Source organism: Orbicella faveolata, unplaced genomic scaffold (genome assembly GCF_042242905.1).
Source record: "Orbicella faveolata isolate gen_17 unplaced genomic scaffold, um_ofav_v1 contig_1, whole genome shotgun sequence".
Taxonomy (NCBI): domain Eukaryota; kingdom Metazoa; phylum Cnidaria; class Anthozoa; order Scleractinia; family Merulinidae; genus Orbicella; species Orbicella faveolata.
The window spans coordinates 29,030,409-29,052,023 of NW_028301536.1; the positions used below are offsets into that span (position 1 = coordinate 29,030,409).

At 37.3% G+C, this 21,615-nt stretch overlaps 1 protein-coding gene across 1 annotated transcript; it reads right to left on the bottom strand.

The window, feature by feature from the left end:
• Nucleotides 1-429: 429 nt before the first annotated feature.
• On the bottom strand, nt 430-21,581 carry LOC110049308 (coatomer subunit alpha-like). Its single transcript, XM_089271024.1, has 41 exons — nt 21,362-21,581; nt 20,450-20,563; nt 19,669-19,742; nt 19,480-19,560; nt 19,301-19,377; nt 18,638-18,747; nt 17,745-17,860; nt 17,364-17,463; nt 17,128-17,217; nt 16,145-16,190; nt 15,877-15,959; nt 14,502-14,587; nt 14,117-14,181; nt 13,740-13,809; nt 13,446-13,521; nt 12,993-13,075; nt 12,489-12,628; nt 12,158-12,243; nt 11,833-11,971; nt 11,505-11,559; nt 11,159-11,266; nt 10,951-11,028; nt 10,499-10,567; nt 9,172-9,258; nt 8,748-8,850; nt 8,532-8,627; nt 8,127-8,215; nt 7,726-7,849; nt 6,904-6,999; nt 6,722-6,828; nt 6,233-6,307; nt 5,894-5,962; nt 5,121-5,257; nt 4,820-4,892; nt 4,360-4,551; nt 4,202-4,234; nt 3,425-3,508; nt 3,151-3,228; nt 2,950-3,062; nt 2,748-2,829; nt 430-1,305 (listed from the first exon to the last, which is right to left on the bottom strand). The coding sequence occupies exons 1-41, from the start codon at nt 21,399-21,401 to the stop codon at nt 1,246-1,248; spliced, it is 3,684 nt and encodes a 1,227-aa protein (XP_089127150.1). The 5' UTR covers nt 21,402-21,581; the 3' UTR covers nt 430-1,245.
• Nucleotides 21,582-21,615: the final 34 nt, after the last annotated feature.

The window sequence follows — 21,615 nt, forward strand, 5'->3', positions numbered from 1 at the left end:
TGTCAGCATTTGGGAATTTTTGTACAATACATGGCTAAACTGGAAACCTCATGGGATGACCAGATAAACAACACCATTTTGCCTTTGTTGCAATTCACTCATACTTCAATTCTCAGTTATAATGTTAGCAATGTGTGTACTCTGGTACTCCCGACCCCTAAACTTTGCTGAGAACCGAATAAATTGTTTGCCTTTTCCTCTCTCCTCTGCAGAATTTCATTCATACTGCTTCCGAACCAAAGGGTGCTTCACATTTCCCAACAAAACTTTTACCAGAAGTTCTTAGTTAAGAAGAGCAGTGTCCTAATGCAGTACAGACATGGGCATCTTACTAGTAATTTAACTTGATACCTAATTACAATTTGGTGTCACACAAACTGATCAGTGAAGTATGATAACTTTACAGGCAAGTGTAATGAGAAGCACAACTTTGTTTTAAATCTAAGTTTGAAATATTTATTAAACAACGACACTTTTTTTCATACAGAGTTTTCACAGTTCTGTTAGAGCTGAAGGGCTGATTTCCAGTTGCTGTTAGCAGTACCCACATTCTTCCCCAGCTGCCTCTTCCAATGGATGGCATTATCTTTGGACTGACAAGTTTGAATCACTATACTTCTCACTATGATTCTGATGCAGAGCTGCCAACTTTGATGACAGCTTTCCCTCTAGTTCCAAAACATTTCTTGTTTGTACTTTTAAGCATTGGACATCTCTGAACACATTGATCAATAAGAGGCATTATTTTTGGTGATTTATTTCTTACAGTATCTATTTTCAGGCACCTACTTTTAAAAAACACTAATAACAGACTATTATAGAGTTCTACACTTCAGTTGCAATTACAAAAGCAAAATAATGCATTAACTTAATGTAACAAACAATGGAAAATGGGCAGTTGCATTTTAAACACTTTTTCATTTATGAATGCATTGTCTCCATGTTTTGAACTGTGTATCCGTTAAATTTCTCATATCCCTCAGAAAGGAATTCTAAACTCTCTTAAACTACCATTTGACAAGAGTTATACCATATTATTTGAATGCTGCACTAGACACCCTGAAAGTAAAACCTTCTTGAGATGTTGGAGTACATGTATGTGTTCTTTCTCTTTATAGGTCTGAAGAAGCTTGAATATGGTTTCTTCATACATTGATAAAGTTTTTGTTGCAAAACCACATTAGCGGTAATTACATGTAACTTCTAATAATTAAAAGCATTTCCACTAAGTTCCTTTGAAGTACTTCATCTGAACTGTAATGGGCTTACTCTGAGACCAATAGCATCTTTACCAACCTCAGCTACCTGTACAACCATGAAACAGAAAGAAAAAAGCCTGCGTCAATTTTAGATAAAAAAAAAATTAATACTGCTAACATTAACTTGCATGCAGTTCTTTTAGTGTTAGCAATGAGAGTTTGGTGGTACATCAAAACAATTGTCTTTACAAGGGTGCCAATGCGCTGATCTTGTAAGGAAAAAAAAATTGCAGTGTTGGAAATTAATGCTCCCCCTCACCAACATGAGTGTTAAAAGCGTTGGGCGAGTACAAATTATTGATCACTGGCTCGTTTGGTGAGTAAGATTTTCATTTTTGGTAAATTATTTAAGCTAAATTTTTATTTTCCATTTTGGCAAGAATATCTCTAAATGAGAACTTTCTGGTGCTTTCTTTAATCTTTTTTTTATCTTTTGAGATGCCCAACTTGATGTTTCATGAATAGACAAAATGAAACACTGCTTCCTCACAATGACACATACCAGAGGCATCTCATATAAGGACCAAAACAAGAAAGCTCAACACGAAATGGCAAGGTGGGCGTCCATGATTACAAGATACCGAAAAAACATATGGTCTATTGTGAATCATTCTGGAGAATTTGGGGGGGGGGGGGGGGGAGGGGTGGAGCATCGTTCTGGGCGAGTGAAAATTACACCAGGTGAGTGGATTTTGAGAGTCACTCGCCAGAATGGCAAGTGCTGTCAAAATTTAGTTTCCAACACTGATAATGACGTGTAAACATTTATCAGAAGGTTAGGAAGTGAATTCATGTAGCACGTTAGTGACAGGCTTTCAGCCAGATGGGTGTCCAGGCGTCCTGTGGATGGCCACTTTTTAAAGAAAATAAATTGTGGTATTTTCCATATATTGCCTTATAAATGTTCATTTGAGCAGGCCCTACAGCACATACTGGATGACCACTTTTTAAATCCTGGCTAAAAGCCTGGTTAGGGACATAAGGGAACAAGATGGCTATTTATAGCTCTTTGCACACATTACATGCCTATGATGATACAGATATTTTTTATTAGATACACACTCAACTCCTCACACACTGACCATATTGCTGAATTGTATTTGAATTCGGTGTTCAGTTGATACACACAGGATAGCTCTGGAAAGTCTTAAGGTAATTCCTTAGTATTACATTGGGCAACCAGGCGATCAAAAACGGCTTAAATGAAGCAATACTGCTTATGTGAATAAAAGAAGCTTTACTTTCAAGATAAAATTGTGTGTCTTTCAAGTAACCAAGACTTAATTCTGTATGAAAGTGATTCAAACTTTTAATGCACAACCAGTAAAAATACCCCATTTTAAGAGCCTGCTGACCCGTAAACCAGCATGGTGACCCCATTTTTTTTATTGCATTTTTTCCATGTTCATATCATGAATGGTAATTATGCTAAGTTTCAAGAAAAGTTTGATAGTCGAACAATTTCAAGGGAATTACCTTAAACCTTACCTTACAGACATTGCAGATTGTTCCTTTGAATTCAGGACAATAGGAAGCTTGACAGAGAGGACATTTTTCCTGTGGCTTGCCTCTGTATAAACAAAGACAGACAAAGAAATGAAGAGCTGGCCTTTCATTTTATGTTTATTTAGTATATGCTAACTTCAGCTAACAAGACCCGACAACTTTATTGTTTCACACTCAGCTGTACCTGTAGAGGGGTTTATATGAAGCTCCACAGATGGTGAAAGGGTTGTGTTCATCATATTGAAGAACGTGAGCATCAGTTGGATTCTTGTCACACGCCTGAAGGATCTTGCGAATCTAAAAAGAAAATATACAACCCTCTCAGTTAATACCATAAAATGTACGACTATGTCAAGTAAGAAACAGAGTTTGGTTGTTTATGTACCTGTGTTGCAACATCGGGGCGTGGCCCCAGTTCCAGCAAACGTCGGGCAAAGGAGCCAGCCGTCTTGAAATTCTTTAGCTGCAGTAAATAATAGGGAAAGGAATTCATACTAATCAGTTAGACAAGCATTTTTCTGCATGGAAAATTCCACGTCAAAGATCTTTCCCTCATCCATGGTACATTATTGACAGTCATCCCTCACCCATCACCAAAAACAAAATAATGGAAAAACTAAAAGTCACTCAAGTTTTTGTCGAAAATTATGCTTTCTCACCTTAAAGAAAAGATTGACCGCAGTCCTAAGGGTAAGAATCTGATGCACTGGTTGAAGGTTACAGTGTGTAAAATAGGCAGCCATCTGCAATCACACAATTAACAAACTTTGTCAGCTGCCAATTCCATGAGTGTTACTATTGTGTTGAGTGACTACTGAAATAATCACTAGTTACAAGCCCCACTCTATTGTCTAGGTGCCTCTCTCCACCCAGGTGTATAAATGGGTAACAACAAGTTTAATGCTGGGGGTAACCCTGCGGTGGACTAGCATCCCATCCAGGGGGAGTAGAAATACTCCTAGTTGATTAATGCTATGATAACCAGTTAGGAAGAAGAAGGTGAACAGCTGGTAAGAAAGAGGAGCTAATATTTACAATGTCCTGTGTAATAGACCAATAGGGTCAATGAAATTCTCTCATCAATCCTAGCTGACATTAACCCTACATGCAAGATTGAAAATTTAATCAACTGATTGATCAAGATGAATGACTGACTGATTGATCGATGAATCAATAGCTGATTAATTAATAGATTCGGCAAGTAAGGAAGAGACTCAATTTGTCCATCCCAGTATCAGCTCATGATAAGAAATAGTATTATTATAAAACATATAGCATCTGTTTGATTCATTGATGTATTTGGAAAATACATGACTAACTCAGTATTAACTAAAATAGTTAATTGCACAATAAATTACTATGATCAACGGTAAAGATTAAATTTCACAGCACGCTGTTTACACATCTGTTAATAATATTCCTCAGGTAAAACTAACCTCACACAGCCTCTTCTGCTCTTCAAGTGTGTTCTGTGAAGGAATTAGTGCTTCACGTTAGTGAAAACAGTGGACTTTATTGGAAAGTTCCATGGACAATAGGACTATGAATGAATTAAGTGACATTGGTCCTACTGTAAAAGAACATTTTGTCTTACCTTAGGTAGCTCCTTTCTCTTCACTTCCATCTGCAGTCCAACAATATATTCACGGCATATCCCTAACAGCTGCTGGGTTTCACTGATTTCTTGTTTACTGTCCACAACCAGTAGAGTAACGCTCAAAAGAATAGTGTGGAGTTTTTGGACTGCATCTTGGAACTTACCTCCTGTGGTCAATTGATACGCAGCCTGAAAAAAAAAATAAAATAAAAATAAAAAAATAATGACAACAGCAAATTTTAGTTGTAAGCCAGAACAGCTTCAAAGACTACCTTGTAGGTCACTAGTCTGTCTGATAAAAGCTTACAATGCACTATTACTTACATGTAACCCTGTCAAGATTTAGTTTGTATAATTTGAACGATTGATCAATGCGAATTTGCAGTTTTCCAGTTTCTGCACCAGAAATTGAGATTCTGTATAATTTTGAGTGCACATGAAAAGGATTAATAATAACCTGTAATCGTTGCACAAGCATGTTCAGTTTCATTCCTACTGCAGGTAGGCCACCTTTAGCTCCAGCTTCTCTCCTATGCAAACAGAAATATTGCATTAGAATAAATGAATAACATATACAAATATGTTAGTGGAATGAAATAATGTGTCAGTTATAAGTAACAATGGTTGTGTGACACACAATAAGGCAAAATGCACAGCATACACTGGTATTATCATTACATGTAAGTACACATGAACATCCACTCAGACTGCCAAAGGATTTTTCAACTGAAAATTTACCAATCAGTATAAAAGCTCACCAGTTTCTGTGTGGATGTCCTAACAAGGGTGGCCCTCCAGGTGCTGCTGGAAGTGCTGTTCTTGCACGAGAAAAGGCAAGCATAAACAGTGGCTTGAAAGGTTCAAACACAACAACACCTACTTGGTCATGAAGAAGCTGTCAAACAAGAATACAAAAAGGAAATTACAACTGCTAAAATTAATCAATCAAGAAATTCAAAATACTACTATTGTATATCTCATTGACCATTCCCTCAGTATTACACATAATACCATCATTCTTATTGCTAGTAAGAATAGCAGCAGTCTAAAATTGGAAAAGTGTAAATATAAATAGTGTTGAAGCCTGAAGACCCAGCATGTCACGAACAAACTAACCAGGTGAGTAAGACTCACATTCTATCTAGCGAGTCTAGGAAATTGAACCAGCTTATCACAATCAAACTGGAAACACCGTGACTCGCACTTCCTTGGTATGTGTTAACATCTTTCAATAAATTTGCTCAACATTCAATTCTCAGTTTCACTGTGTATAGCATCAAACTGCTACAAAAATGTTTGACAGTGCTGCACATTTTTTCACTGAAGTTCTGCTTTTTCAAACCCACACCACTAATCGTTGTTGCTTATGAAACAATGTTTAATTCCAAGTACAAACTGTTGTATTACTGGTACCAGTAAAATGTATCCTACATGCAGCCACATTACACCAGTAGAGATTACCATGAAACAGAAACAATGAAGAAATATTAACTAGTTACCCAAAAATTATGATCTTCAACCTGTAACTCACCCTCATGGCACTTTCAAAGGATCCAGCAAGAATGTGATCAACAGCAAGCTGGGAATTCGTACACCACACCTGCAAACAGGAGTAAACAGACTTAGACAAGGTCTTGAAAAAGGTATTCAATCCATACAAAAACAGAGATCAAGGGTGCAGAGAAAATTCTAAATGCTTATAAAATTTTCACTAGCTAAGACTAAAGAAAGTACTTTGTGAATGGTGCAGATGTCAATGAATTGGCAGGCATTGCATACATTTGATCACGAAGCAGTGGCTTGATTTGCTCGACACCCAGGAATCTAATCATTATCACATTCTGTAGCCACAAACAAGTTGTGTAATTACCTGAGACTGACTAGTTCCCTTGACAGGAGGTACAAAGTAACCTTCATCTCCAGTACCAGCTGCTAGGCCAACATCCTGGGAATTCAATACAACATAGATTTTCAAAAAACACATCACCAGCAGACTATATAATATTGATAACTTATAACCTGAAATCCATGTGGTAGATATTAATTTAAACAGAAATTTTGAAAAAGAAACCTGAATACAAAACCTTGTCTGAACATTGTAATGTAAACCTAGTAACTGAATATGCAATTTGTTTTTTAAAAATAATAAATGCTTTTCTTATATCAAAAGATAAAAACACTTATCCTTAGTTACAACAACTGGACAAAAAATTGAAATGAAATTATGTTCCTGGTAAGAGAGACAAATTAAAAGCAGACTGTGTCTGGTCAATCCTAAAACCTCTTGATCATTTGTAAAACTGGTTAAATCCAGGATTAACGTAGAATGCTATAAAAAAAACCTCTCGCAAAGGCTCACCAAGTCAGGGGGGAGAACCAGATCTTCATCTCCCACATCCCATCCACCACCCTCTTCATCTCCTCCAAGGATGTCTCCGTCCAAACCGTCATCGCCAAATCCTCCTTCTACAATCAAGTTGACATGCCATTTTATGAAAACAGCACAACAAGCAGGAAATCATGTTTCAAACTAAAAGGTACCTTCATCGATCACAAGTGCTGCATCCTCTCCCCAGCCTTCTCCAGCACCTTCATCCATGTCAGCTGCCACCATTGCAGCAGCAGCTCCACCGCCAGCTGTCAATCAGAGATGAATAAAATCAGTTCAAATGTCTATTTTCACTCCACTAAACAAGAAGAAACAAAAGCTACACCTGGCACACATGCAAGGCAGGATTTTTCAACTTGCACATTACATCCAAATTTCACCAGTTGGGTATTGAATAACATGATATTGAAAAGTTTTTGAAAAGTTTCATGTTTCAGGATAGCATAGACTATTACATTCATAAGTGTCCAACAGAAATTAGGAAACTACAGTGTAGGCTCTACAAAAGTGGAGGGGCAGTGACTCAAAACAAGACTTAAGCCCTATACATACATGTACATTGTTTCAGTGTAACTTACAACATCCAGGTACATAAATGCAGTAGAAACCATACCAAATTGTTACTTAACAACAATATTATAGTGCACAGTATAAAAAGGGCTCTGCAAAAATTCACTCATGTGCAACTTGCAATTATTATTACTAAGCAAGGCTGTGGTCTAATAAAATTTTGAGGAGCCAAAAGGTTCCCAACCATGAAATCTTGGGTGCCCAGCACTTAAACCTTATATGAAGTCGCCCAAAGACAAAAGTTAGTCGCCTGTGGCACCTGAGCACTTCTGGAGCACTGCTAAGTGATTATCAGCATAGCACAATCATGTGCCAACTCTGTTTTAAGCACTATCAGCAATGGTGAACTATGCATAAGCATTGAAAATTAACAGCCATTGAAGATCTCCCTTCTTGTGTCTTACCTTTTGCAGCCATGGCCCCTTCAAAGAAGGTCTTAGCCACAGTAAGTAATGGCCAATTGCCCTCATTCTGTAGAATTGGCAGGGGAGGTTGTAACAACTTGGCACTTGGGTTCACAGGAGGGAGCTGTGAGGGAAACAAGATGGTAAAATTGGAAAGGAAAACAAAATTAAATAAGGAATAAAATAATTAGGAATATTGATATAAGATATTAAAGAAAGAGACTTTTACTTGAAATCATAAACAAGTTTGATGTTAGTTTCCTTTGTTTCAGAGTATCATAATACAACAAAGGAACCAAAACAAATTCCACTGGTTTATAAGATTTCAAAACAAAAGAAAACTGACAAAAAAAAAAAAAACAAAAAAAAAATCAAGAATAATTATGTTAAACTTTACTTACTGCCTCTGGGTCAAGATCAAATGTGTCCTTGATCTCCTGGCATTCCTCTGCTAGGCCATGTGTAGCTGCTGTTAAGTATGCCAATGAGCCTGAACAAAAAGACAAAAAAATGCAATCATTGTAAATATTATGATGAACCTTAGCCAGGGTTTCAATAAGGGCTGGGCACCACATAAATTGACTGGCTGTGAGGACAATTTTGCCCACCTAGTTCGATCATCTAGAGCAAAGTTTTGCTTATAACGAACTTCAGTTCAAAAAGTTTTGCCTGCCTGTGATAACCCTCTTGATGAAAACGTTAAATGAAACCCCTGCCTTAGCTGTTTTATCTCAGGACCTACAGTATCAGCATCAAAAATATATTTTCATTGTGGTTTAAATAATTAAAAAAGACAACAGGCATACCTTGACTAAGGCTCTTCAGGATCTTGATTCTTTCTTCCACATCACCAGTGTACAATGCATTGTGGTATTGGCCACTCATGTCTTTGCGGATTTCAGCTGAATGGCCACATAGAAAAAAAGAAATCGCTCATGTTGATTTGAACACTTTCTAAAATAAGTCATGTCTCACTCCACAAACTAATTGACATTTAGTACTAAAATGAAAACCCTACATACCAATCTTTGTCATTTTGCCAAGTTTCTCAAGATTGCCAGTGATGAGATAAAGGAAAGACAACTTGTCAAAGTTCTTTGTTCTTTGGTATGCCATTTCCACCACCTGTTAAGAATAATGGATAACATGACACACTGTAAGCTTCCAACATTTTGTTTCTGGTAATAAACTGCATGTTTTTTATGAACAGTATCAAACAAATATTGAAGCCTGAAGACCCAGTGTGCTACAAGTCAACATACCAGGTGAGTAAGACTTCGGTCTATCTAGCAAGCCAATAAAATTGAACCAGTCTACAAGAATCAAACTGATGCCACCAATGGCTTGCATATTATGGTTATTACTGTTTTCAAAAAACAATGCTGGACAAAATATCATAGAATTTGCATAATTATGCATTTAGTTGCATTACACATGAGCATGTACCTGGTGATTTCCTTGTGTCAATGCAGCAGCTCCTAGTCTCTCCCAACATCCCTTATCATCAAGACTTCGAGCTGCTTCTAGTGCAACCTGTTGATTACAAGATCAAAAACAGAGCTGGATCAAAATCAATATTCTTGAATTTTACCTACCGATAGTTTATCAATCAATTGTGTTAGCAACAATTTATGAAATAAAAAGAGTAATTATAAACTAGATTTTGATAAGTCATCATGTAACTCTTGGTGATCACATTAGCATGTTTAATAACAAAGATCAGCTGCTGTAAAATGTTAAACTGGAAATTAATTGTGCCCGGGTGCTAGATGTGACTAACTTTTGCCTTTGGGCGACTAGAAAAACTCACTTTTGTCATATAAGCTTAAGGTGGCCGAACACGGTTTTTGCGCGTGCTTTTGCGGATGCAACTCAGTGCATGCACAAGGATTGCAAAAAACAAACATGCTGTCAATAGAGCGATCATTTTATTAACTCAACACCCGCACTGTCTGTGCTATTTTTCTCCATAATTGAACGCAGTGTATTGATAGCTTTAGTCTTTTACTACAAAGATGTGTTAGAAAAGGTAACAATGCAAAGAACCCAGCAATTCTCAGCTTTTTCTTCGTTACTGAAAGAACCGAAAGAACCCAGTTAAATGCAGCGCATGCATAGTAAGTGAAAAAATTGCAATCGAATGAAAAATTGCACTCTCGGAGATATGCCTATTTCTCAAGAACCACTCATTAGAATTTCATGAAATTTGGCACAAACATACTTTACGAAATAAGTACATTGTAACTGGAGTACTGAAAAAAATTGAACTTTAAAGGAAATTCTAGATATTCCAGTGAACCTTCAACAAGGGATAATTAAAGATCTCTCTGTTAAATTATTAGCAAAATGGTGTTAACTTGTGAGAATCGTTACAAGCTTGTTGTATGCAAATTATAAAGTAAATCTAACGACTAGTTTTTCTACAAATAAATAAAACCGATTTTAAAGGCCTGTTTATATTTATTCATGTTGCCATGGCAATGGCACATCCGTCAGCTTAACCATCAAAAAACCAAAGTTTGTGTTGTTAACTTGCTTGCTGCCATTTTTGACAACCGAGGGATCAAGGGTTTTAGAGAAAAAGGTGATTGAAACACAGGTATCAAAAACTCTGTTCAGCCACCATAAGTGCTGGGCAGCCAGGATTTCAAGGTTAGGAACCTTTGGGCTCCTCAAAAGTTTTCTTAGACCACAGCCTTGAATTTTCAGGAATTTTATCATCATTTCTCAAGTGCAATAAGTAAGAGCAAGTCTGTAAACTTTGTACACCTACCTCAATGTTACCACATTCCAAGGCCAATCCAAATCTGGTCTTTTCATCTTTAACAAAATGTAGAGCAACCTGAAAAAAGAAAAAGAATAAACCATTAATCAAAATAAACATTTAAGCTGTAAAGTATGTGGCTAATAAGGACAATTTTTAACTACTGTCTTGATAATTGTCAAGCACAATAAAAGTAAATGAGACTCCTTTGGATCAGCGCTAGTGGTCATACTGGGTTGTTGCACCCTTAGCTTCCAGCTAGGGTTACAAATAATTGCCCCGGGTTTTTAACTCTTGATAAAATATAGTTATTTTTCTCAAACCCCCAAACCTGGGTCAATTTTTAGGGATGATTAAGTGTTTATTTCAGGATGTTTGTTAAGGGTCAATCAAAGGAAAAATCTTCATTTTCACTATTTACATCATTTACCAAACAGTGAAATAAGACTCTTTTTACATACCTCAGGATAACCTTTCTTTTGCAGGTAAGAGATAATGGACTGTCCAACTAATTTTGCATTTCTCACCATGTGAAGAACCTAATGTGACAGCACCATTTAAAATAAATTTCAAAATGTCACGTTTTAATATAAATTTAACATAAATTTAACATCAATATGTCATATAACATTTACATTAAACCACACAGGACTGTAAAACTTAACTTGCCTCATCATATTTGCGATTGATCAGGGCCAGTTTGAATTTAAACTCCGTTGGATCAATTCCAAGAACTCTAGTTTTGCACTCTCGGTCAAGGCAGTACACGCTGCTTCCCTGAACAAGTACAATAATAGGCTGTTAGTTTTATCCTCAAGTATCAATTGTAACACCCACTGTTAGTACTCATAAAAGTCATCTTCAATTCTTCTCCATGTTCACGAAATATATGATAGGTATAACATTTTGCAGTACAAATTAAAAAAAGCAGGTTTTGTCAACCAACTGACATGTTTTGTGCATTCAAACAACAAAACAAAAATTCCTATTAAAAATTGTTTGAGAATGAACTCACCTTCACTCTAGTAATGTAGATAGGCAAGTCAAGTGTACGGATGATCCCGTGATCACTAAAACACAATCAATCAATTAATCAATCAGGAAAATTCAAAGAGGAGCTCATTACTTTTCAATTACGATGTCTCCATTTGTCCATCCTTGACCTCTGTCTACTTTTTATCCATACTACATGTTGAAGTTTGGACTTAGAATCTTACTGGACCCCCCTGGCATCATGGCACCTTTGCTGGCTCAAAGGACCGTTTAACTCCTATATAATCCTGTACATACTGTATCTATAAACCAATACAGGAAATAAAAGCACCCACATAATGCAGACTAACCCATTAGTTAATGCATATTTGATGTGGTTGCTAGTGGTGTAGACAAACACGCCATTTTCTTCCCAGGCCCCACTCTTGACACGGATGTTTTCATGGATGGTACATAAGCACTCCAACTTTCGATTGCAGATTGCGACAACTGTGTGCAAAATAAATAAGAAAAATTGTGTGAAGACCTTTTATACATGTATTTAAAACAACCAAACATTTATGTCTGTATACTTTTTTTCATGTTTCTTTATTTTCTCACTTTTGCCAAGGGCCAATTTGCTATGATTATTGTAATTCCATTTTTAAACTTGATCAAAAGTTGTTTTAGACTCACCATGTTTTCCTAACAGAGCTACATGGGCCATGTCAGCAGACCACACCACATAGCGCACCTTGTTCACTTTGACAGATGCCAAGGACCTAAAGAAACACAAGAATTTCAATACAGAGATAATTAGAGGATCAGATATAATTCAGGCACTGCACTGAGAGAAGGAAGGGACTTGCCCAAGAACACAACACAAAGATCCTGACCAGAATTCAAACTTAAACTTTAATTTGGGTCTGTTAATATGTATACACAGACTATCCACCATACAACACATGAATGATTTACTAAATACCATTAAAAGAAACATGAAATGGCTATGAAAACAAAAACATACCTCTTCTGTTGTACATCAAATAATGTGACAGAGTCAGAGTCCCTTAATAACAAGCTTCCAGTACCAGCATAAAATATCATTTCACAAGGCGGAGTTTGAACTTTCTTTGTCACTTCATTCTTCAGGTTCTTGATCAATAACTAGTTACCACAAACAAATAAAACATGACATGAAATCTCAATCAAACAAAACTCTTCGAGTTTGCTTCAATTTGGATTTCAAATCAATAGATGTCAATTTAGTGGGATTATCCATATCAGAAGGTGAGAGTAGCCTTACATGTAAGTCTTAAAGGACTTTTGTTAGTGACCAGTATTTATAAAATCTAAGCCTATCAAGGCCTATCAAGATTTCAAAGCACTTCAATTTCAGTAATACAAAACCTTAACTCCCTCAGTAGTGCAAAGAGTTTAGACAAAAAAATGCTCAAGGAAGACACACCAGTCAATGAGTCCTGACAATCAATCGCATATCTAATATATCAAATCAATGATCGCATCTTACATTGTGTGTCCTATCCAAGACAGCAAATCTATTGCGAGCCACCCACACTGCTGTCAATCCAGATGCTCTCTTACCCTCAGACACTGAAACAGAACACAGGCATGTAATATACATTAAGTCAATGTCAATCGATATTGATGCCATATAACATCAAGAGCTATCAAAACCAACTTGCTGATAGAGTTTTGTGTGGCAACGGCAAGTGAGGTTTCTGTTTCAAGTTTTTTTGCTGAATGCTGTTGGACTAGCGGATGAAAAGCCACAAACCACTGCAATACTTGCAAGTAGCTCTCCGATTATTATTCCAATACCAGACAGTGCAGTTGCAATTCCAGTGGTTACATGTACATATAATAAATGGGACCGACTTCTTGCAAGAGTAAGCTCATCTGAAGAACACCACATAATTATTCTTTTACATGTACAGGTATGTACACGATGTTACTTGTATACCTTCCGGGTTGCTACTGTCAATTTCCTTGGGAACAGCATGCAGTTCATAAACACAGTTTTCTGGATTGCTTGCATTCTAAAAACATAATAAAATAATAACCAATTAAAATAAAATTTATGGACAGAGGTCACTTCCAAAATATATACTTGCAGCACAACAGATCATTCTCAAAATTCTAACTTGGTTAGGAGTTAGGGAGTAAAACAAATTTTATATCACATGAAGGTTGATGGATAAAAGATTTCTGTTTTTACCTCATTACTACGATGCAAGTGTAAATAAAGATCACTTACTGTACAAAGAAGAACACAGTTTTCAGCAGGGTTGTAAGACATGCTATACACAGGAGTGCGAGATGAATTCCTACAAAGTGAGAAAAAAATTAATAATCCAGCAAGAACAATAATTTAACAATTGCCTTACAAAGTGGAGATTGGGTGCCTGAGACATCCAGGGGCTTCCACTATAAGCAGCCAGCTCTTAGATGGAGACCACTCTCATGGCTGGCAAATCCTGGCAACCTAGCCATAAGCACCCATGCAGAGAGGAGAAAACAGGCACCCATCACACTGATAAAACAGTGGAAAGAGAGGAAGGGGAGGGAGTGGGAAAACAGTCTCCGAGAAGAGTCATAAATGATGTTGCAAGGTAACATAAAGATCTGATTTACCTTCTAAACTGCATCACTGGTACATCTTTAGAAGTTCCAAACTCATACATCCTCAAAAATCGCTCCTGCAAAAGAGTTGCATGTATATTTAGAGATATTTATCCAGTGTGAGATCAGATGAAATGACATCTACTGTACATGTACATAGATGCATGTAGAGGGAGAGCTGATATGGGCTGTGTTTCACTAGCTGCCGTGTACTTCACTTAAAGCCACAATAATCTGGGGTAATAAGCCAGTAGCATGGCTGTGAATCAGTGATGCATTAAATTTGTATCAATCACCTCCATCATACACAAGATTAGATCATCCATTTCTATAGATTGATACGTAAACTTACTATGACAAAGTTTTTTGTACACGTAGCTGCATTTTCTCAGCATACCTTGGTATAATACAAAGTGTTTCCATGAACAGCATAGGCTGGCCTTTCCCTCTCTAATTTAAAGACGATCATTCCACTGTCATGACCTACAGGAAAAGATGCTCATCAATTACCAGTAATGCACTACTACACAGTACAGTACTTATAAGGCATGGTACACATCTAACAACCAAAGCAGGAATGTGCAGTAGCCAAGAAAACATTACACTGGCTCTGCTTAACAACTCCAGCCAGCTTTTAACGCTTTTGCACCCGTTTTTGGTGAGATTCACCTGGTTAAAGGCTCTCCTCCTGTCAGTGCAATGAGCAGGTTGCGTTCTCTTAGCTACAGTATACATCCCTACAAAAAGCACACAACATGTGCAGAAGATGGACTACAGCATGTACACAAAATGTATCAAGGAAGATACACTGTTACCGTATTTACCCGTACATTAGTCGATCCCGTGTATAAGTCGACCCCCAATTTTTGAGGCCAAAAACTAGATTTTCTTAATTTCCAAGTAAGAATTTCTTGGAAAACTTATCTTGCATTTCTTAAAATTATCTTTCAGCTACCACAGATATGTAAACAAATCACAGCATGTTTCAACGCGCAGTTTTAAAGCTTATTATGGCACGTATACGAGCGTTTTACCCAGTTTAGCAACACATGTGCATGCAGACTTTTCGATGATAATTTTTGTAAAATGCTCACAAAAATCAAACGAAAGGATTTCAAACAAGCCTTTTTAAGTGCGAAGAGATTAAAAGTGGCTTTATAAGACAGGCAAAACACCAAAGAAGCTCACGACTTTCAGAACGACGCCATAAACTAAGTGCAAAGCGTGTGTTGGGAACTTGGTAGTCAAGCCTTGAAATCGGTCAAGTACTGGTACAGAAGTCCTCGCACTCGTATCCTGCCAGGTTACCAAGCAGAGAAGTTTCAAGCGTGAAAGATATTTTCTCCCAGCGGCTTTACTACGGCTTTATTTAAAGGAAAAATATTGGTTCTTTATGACAAAATTGAACCAGTGAGTGTCTACAAGATTCAGGTTAAAATTTAACAGATAAATGTTGATGCATTTTAACTTGAAGCTCTGATATGGAGAGACAGATCGCTAAGCGAACGTACGTTGTAAACTGTGCTGCTGTTTATCACATGTTTGTTAACATCGAAAGACAATTATTATGCTAATTGTTTGACTGGCGCTTGGATCTCAAGTTTTGACCCATGTATAAGTCGAGGGCGAATTTTTGGACTGATTTTTAGGTCTTGAAAGGTCAACTTATACACGGGAAAATACGGTAGTTGACTTGTCCAGGACTGTTGCCAGTATACAAAGTTTGATGATGTTTTGTACTCAAACAGGATGTAAAAGTGCATGCAGCCTACCAGCAGCGAATAGGTTGAGTGTGGGATGAGCAGCTGCTACCCAGAACCTGTCATGTTCCCTCCTGAAGGTTTGGACTCCCGTTCTGAAAGTAAGTAAGAATTAAAGAAGCCAAATTCAGCCTTTTAGCCATGTAACAGACTCATTTGGTATTATCTAGAATAGAATAAAGTGGTTACAGAGTCCCTGTGAGCTGCTCATCAGCTTTATTAAAAAAATCATATCATTTTGCACAATTCATGTGACACACAGGCAACATGATGCTCTCACCTCTTTGACATGTCCCAGACTCTGATACTCTTGTCTTCGGAATTACCTGTAAATGGCACAAGCAAATTGTAAGATACTTCACATAGGATGAATACATGTACATGCATGTCTATCATTTTTTGTTCTTTAGTGCAGTTGCGTTGGGTAGTGTGCTGGTTGTGCTGACTGAAAATGCAAAACACTCTGTTCTTCATCATTGATGGCTCATTAACAATTAGACCCGTGGCCCTTAAGGGCGAAGGGTCTAATTGTTTTAGTATCACCCAGCTAGTCTGACAGAAAAGGTAATAATAAAGTTAGCAAATGCAAGTTGAAGAAATATTTATTTGGGAATAAAACGAAAGAAAGCATCACGCTCGATGGCGCCAATTTCGCTACTCAAGGACTATTACTAATAGTCCCCTAGTAGCGTAGCCAATCAAAATGCAGGATTTGCATTAGTCCACTAGTTGGGTGATACTAATAATTATTATTCTTGGTGCTCTTTCAAATAGTACTATTCTGATACTTCTCTCAGATACAAAGGAATCCTGATTTTTCAAACCTCCAAGAGAAACCACAGTTGGTTTGAAAAAATGGGTAATTTGAGAAATTGGGTGGTAAAATTAGTGTTGGAATGAGTAGAGGGAAACAGTAACTGGTTTCAAGAAATGGTAGTTTCAAAAAATCGAGGATTTCACCATATATGCAAAATCTGACAGTTCACAAAATCCAGTAACATGGCTGTGACAATGTGCATCTGTTTTTCCGGGTTCTTTGAAGAGTCAGAAGTGACTCACTCATAACTACTTTCTTGTGCAGCCTTCAGAAAAGTGCTTTAAAAGTATCCACCTTTCCTGGCACATGGAGGCCAGGGAACTAATGTCTCCAGCCATTTCTTTGTGAGATACTTTGTTTTTGTACCTTCCTTTAGCAGATACATTTGTCAACTGAAAGTTGCTGAAAGCTGTTTCTACTGAAGTAAAACCATCAAGCACACTTACTTAAAATGAGCTCTTGTCTAGGGTGGAACATAACACAGGATACATTATTATAGTGTCCACGACATGTGTCCACTTCCCAAGCCTTGGAGTCTGGAAATGGTAAGAAAAATAAAAATTATTGCCAGACTTAACACATCACTTCAGATGTTTCCAATAGAAGAATTATTATTTTCAGGACCAGTAATATTGCTTAGAATTGTTGTTTCTCAAATGTGTATCAAGATCACAAGTATTACCATTCATTCTCCACAACTTGACTTGTCTGTCATCAGCGCCGGATACAATGAGTGGCATGGTAGGATGGAAAGCAACCCAGTTCACACCACGGTCATGACCCTGACATCATAAGAAAGCAGTTGTCATTGTTTACCTCTAAGCAACATCAACATATCAATTCTGAGCATTTGTTTAGCTTCATTAAATGAGCTACACGTACATGTCCATGCATGCTTTATGGGGTTTTAAACTAAGTCAGTGACTGGCAATTTTGTCTAGCAAAATTTTGAAGCTGGTTGCTTTTTCCTTGTATACATGCACTGCAAAATTTGAGTTAAACAAATTTATTGTGGTCATATTAACATAAGTAGCATTTTCAGATTGGATTGTTAATATTTCACCTCCAAAACATGCTTCACAATCGCATCTGACTGACCAAAGAGGTCAGTGTGGCCAGGTGTCTTCAGGTGTTCCTCTAAGCCACCCGCACCAGGTGCAACAGTTTTCTTCCTGAGACCTGTCAGATTTAAAAATTCACTCACTCTAAGCATAATTAAATAGAAATGTGTGTTAGGGAATAGAACAAGCGTTATTATTTAAAAATTTCATACTTATTGTTTTTGTATTGACACTGTAAAATCTAATAATAATGTGTGTTATCGTTTGTCTCACGATGTAGTCACTTGAGATGTAGATTGCGACGTTTCGACTGCTTACTGCTAGTCTTCTTCAGGTGATAAGGTCAACTAAATGCACGGTGTCATTTATATCACAAAGGTCGGTTGTGATTGGTGCATTGCGATCCTCCTATTGTTCCATTGTTCCGTTGAGTAGCTGTTCCCCAAGGGACCACTGAGAGAACAGCTACTCGCTAAAACAATGGAACAATAGGAGGATCGAAATGCACCAATCACAGCCGACCTTTGTGATATAAATGACACCGTGCAAACAGTCGACCTTATCGCCTGAAGAAGACTAGCAGTAAGCAGTTGAAACGTCGCGATCTACATCTCAAGTGACTACAAAGTGAGACAAACGATAACGCACTTTATTATTGCATCTACCACGATGAATAACAACAACCTTTTCCTCAACACTGTAAAATCTGTACCAGAAAATTTTTGAACTAAAAGAGGCTAAGCTAATGGAATGACAATGCAAGCACCCACTTCTTTCTGGTCAAACTTTCAGTGTGTGACATTGTCTATCACTGTCGAATCCAATTTACAAGTGTACACAGTTACTATATGATACACACCAAACAATAACTACTATAAAATAGTAACACAGTTACCTGAAATATCCCATACTCTAACTGTCTGGTCAAGAGAGGCCGAGACAACCAAGTCTTCAGTAGGGTGAAACTGTGCACACATCACATAATGATTATGCCCTGTCAAAACACTAGACAAGATGCACCAAAAAAAAACATTATCAGGTGGAAATAAACTCTATTGCATAACGCATTTATGTTTTACAGTGCCTGGTCGAAATGGTAAACAAGTCGGACATACATGTACTACTTGATATAACTAAAATTACGTTGTTTATTATTTCTCTCTTGCAGGATTGTTCTTGTAAGAGGATGGTGTTGAATCACTCATGTGCTCCAGAGAAACCATTGAACCATTTCTAAAGTCACTCTCAGATGAACACCAGAGGGAAAGAAGAAAAGAGGCTCTAACAAATCCACCTGGAGGAGGACTGTAGAGGCAGAACTTCAGGCTCTACACCTCAACTGGGAGCTAGCCTCGCAGCTTGCAAAGGACTGATAGGAATGGAGAAACTTTGCTGATGCCCTATAGCCCAGTTTAAGTCCAAAGACTCAAATTCCAAAGTACTGATGATAATAATGATGACGATGATAATTTATTCAAAGACTTGCCAGACAAGAATGCATTAAATATAACACACCCTTCTTGATACATGTATATCCTATGTACAGTGGATGACTCACCAGATGCAGGTTCGTGACTGCCAGTTCCAGATGCGGATTGTTTGATCATCAGAGGCACTAATTATCCATGGATACTCCTGTGAATGAAATGTTATGTACATGTGGTTACTGCACAAGACAGGTTCAAGTCAGAGAAGCTTGAAAATGTCTTAATAAATGCATACACATGCACCACTTACTTGGTGATAGAAAGTAGTTCTGATATAATCGAGATGGCCCAACAGAGTGAAAAGACATTTCTTCTGTTTGTAATTCCAGATCTACCAAAATACAAAAGTTTTCCTAGTTAGTTACACACGCTGTTTAACTAAATACAAAGAGCAAATGCTATACACTCATATAAATGTTGGGCATAACAAAGGACCAACCTTAATTTTGTAATCATCTCCTCCAGAAACAAAAAGGGGCTGGTTGGCATGGAAGTTGATACCTCTCACAGGACCTAGAAAAGACATGTTTGATATCAGGTGAACTTGAGTGTGAGATCATTATAATTAAAATCGTATCACTTCCAACAGTCCTTTCTTTATTTTTCAAAGAATGGACAACTGCATCCAGTGGATACATCACCATTCAGTCAATGAGTGTTAACAAGGCTTACTATACTACATGTATTAACTGAGTTTACTAATTAATTCTTATTCTGTGAATGGCATAATACAATGTAAGTCAAATAGACATAAGTGTTTTCAGGGTCCGAAATTGCAACTGACTGGTCGCCAATGCGTCCAAATATTAAGTGTTGGCGATCAGAATTTTAAAACCTAAAACTTTCAGGTTAGTCGCCAGTTGGCTCCCTTAGGAAAAGGTTAATTTCAGAGCCTGGTTTTACTGGAAAACATAACACCCATGCAAAACTACATCCAGGACCAGATTGGCATATATCCATATCCTCACTAGTGAAGATATTGACAATATCATCAACGACTTTCTCATGCATGTTTGTGCATTAATAAAAAGAAAATTGCATGATGGCTTGGACATATGTATCCTATTTTCTCATGTTAAAAACAATACTTTAATGAACAAATGCAGCCAGTGAGCAAAATATTATTTTTAAAATAAAGAACAAAAAATTCATCTCTTCGCACTTCCGTGTCTTATGCTCTCTATCAGTATAAGACAGGGAAGCTGCTCCAACACACTCACCGTCATGTTCATCAAATCTCTCCAGCAGTGTGCACATGCGGTAATCCCACAACTGAATAACACCATTGTGCAGACTTGCAAGAACCCATGGCCTGTTGGGGTGAAAGGCAATGCCTGAAACAACAAAGAAGAAAAAAGTTCACAAAACCACACAGAGCAACTCCCCATTCATGGTTTAAAACAATGCATGTAAGTGGAACAAGGGGATGCTAATTTAGCCATTTTATTCAGGAAGTAACCAGTTGGCAGAAGCACCCAGAAAGAGATGTCCTGAACATGTACTGCAAAAGCTCTGAAATAGTCTACTTGTTACAATACCAGTAAAAAATCTCAGCTCATCTAAACCTTTGTGAACAAAAGTGAAAACAATCTCCTGTACGTAATGTGGGTTTTGAGACAGCTCAACTGAATAAACTGATTTGATAAAATCAACCACAGTGCATAAAATTAAAATTAATAAAATTATTATTTTATTCGTGTACATGTAATAAAAGAAGTCTTTAATTTTCAGTGCTGAATCTACAAGGATAAGCTTATAACTTGCTGCGGGAGAAAACCTTCGCCTTTAATAACACTATCCGTGTTTTTATACTGCTCCATCCTAAAGAAAACACTACTTAAGTGATATCATTAGAAAATAGCATGATACAACCTATCAAGCTTATATATAAACACATGTACAACAGAGAGTTCAAATTCTTGCACCCTAAAGGTCTCTCCACCAAGGTAAAAGTGAACATAAGAGGGACATAGCTCGGCGTACTTGGTTTCTGTGAAATTATCTTGTTGATAGCGATGAAAAGGAATCACAGAAGAACGATCACAACAGTAGAAACTATTATTTTGAATGAAGCTCCACTGTGAAAGCATGCATGGAACGGATTAAAAAGGACCGTGGTTCTTTCCCCTTACCTTTCACTCTGGCTGATTTTGTTTCAAATTTCGTGAGCATGGCGGCTAAAACCCCTCAGAAATATACAAGAAGGTACCAAGTACTGATTAGCGAATCAAAAGTAATAACACTCTCACTAGGACCACCAATATGCAAAGAAAATCGGTAGAAAAAGTATAAAATTCTACCGCAGAAAACAATATGGCGGCCGCCACGTCACTTCGGACATGTGTGAGCGCCTCGATTTCATGTAGCACAGTAATTCCTACCTCCC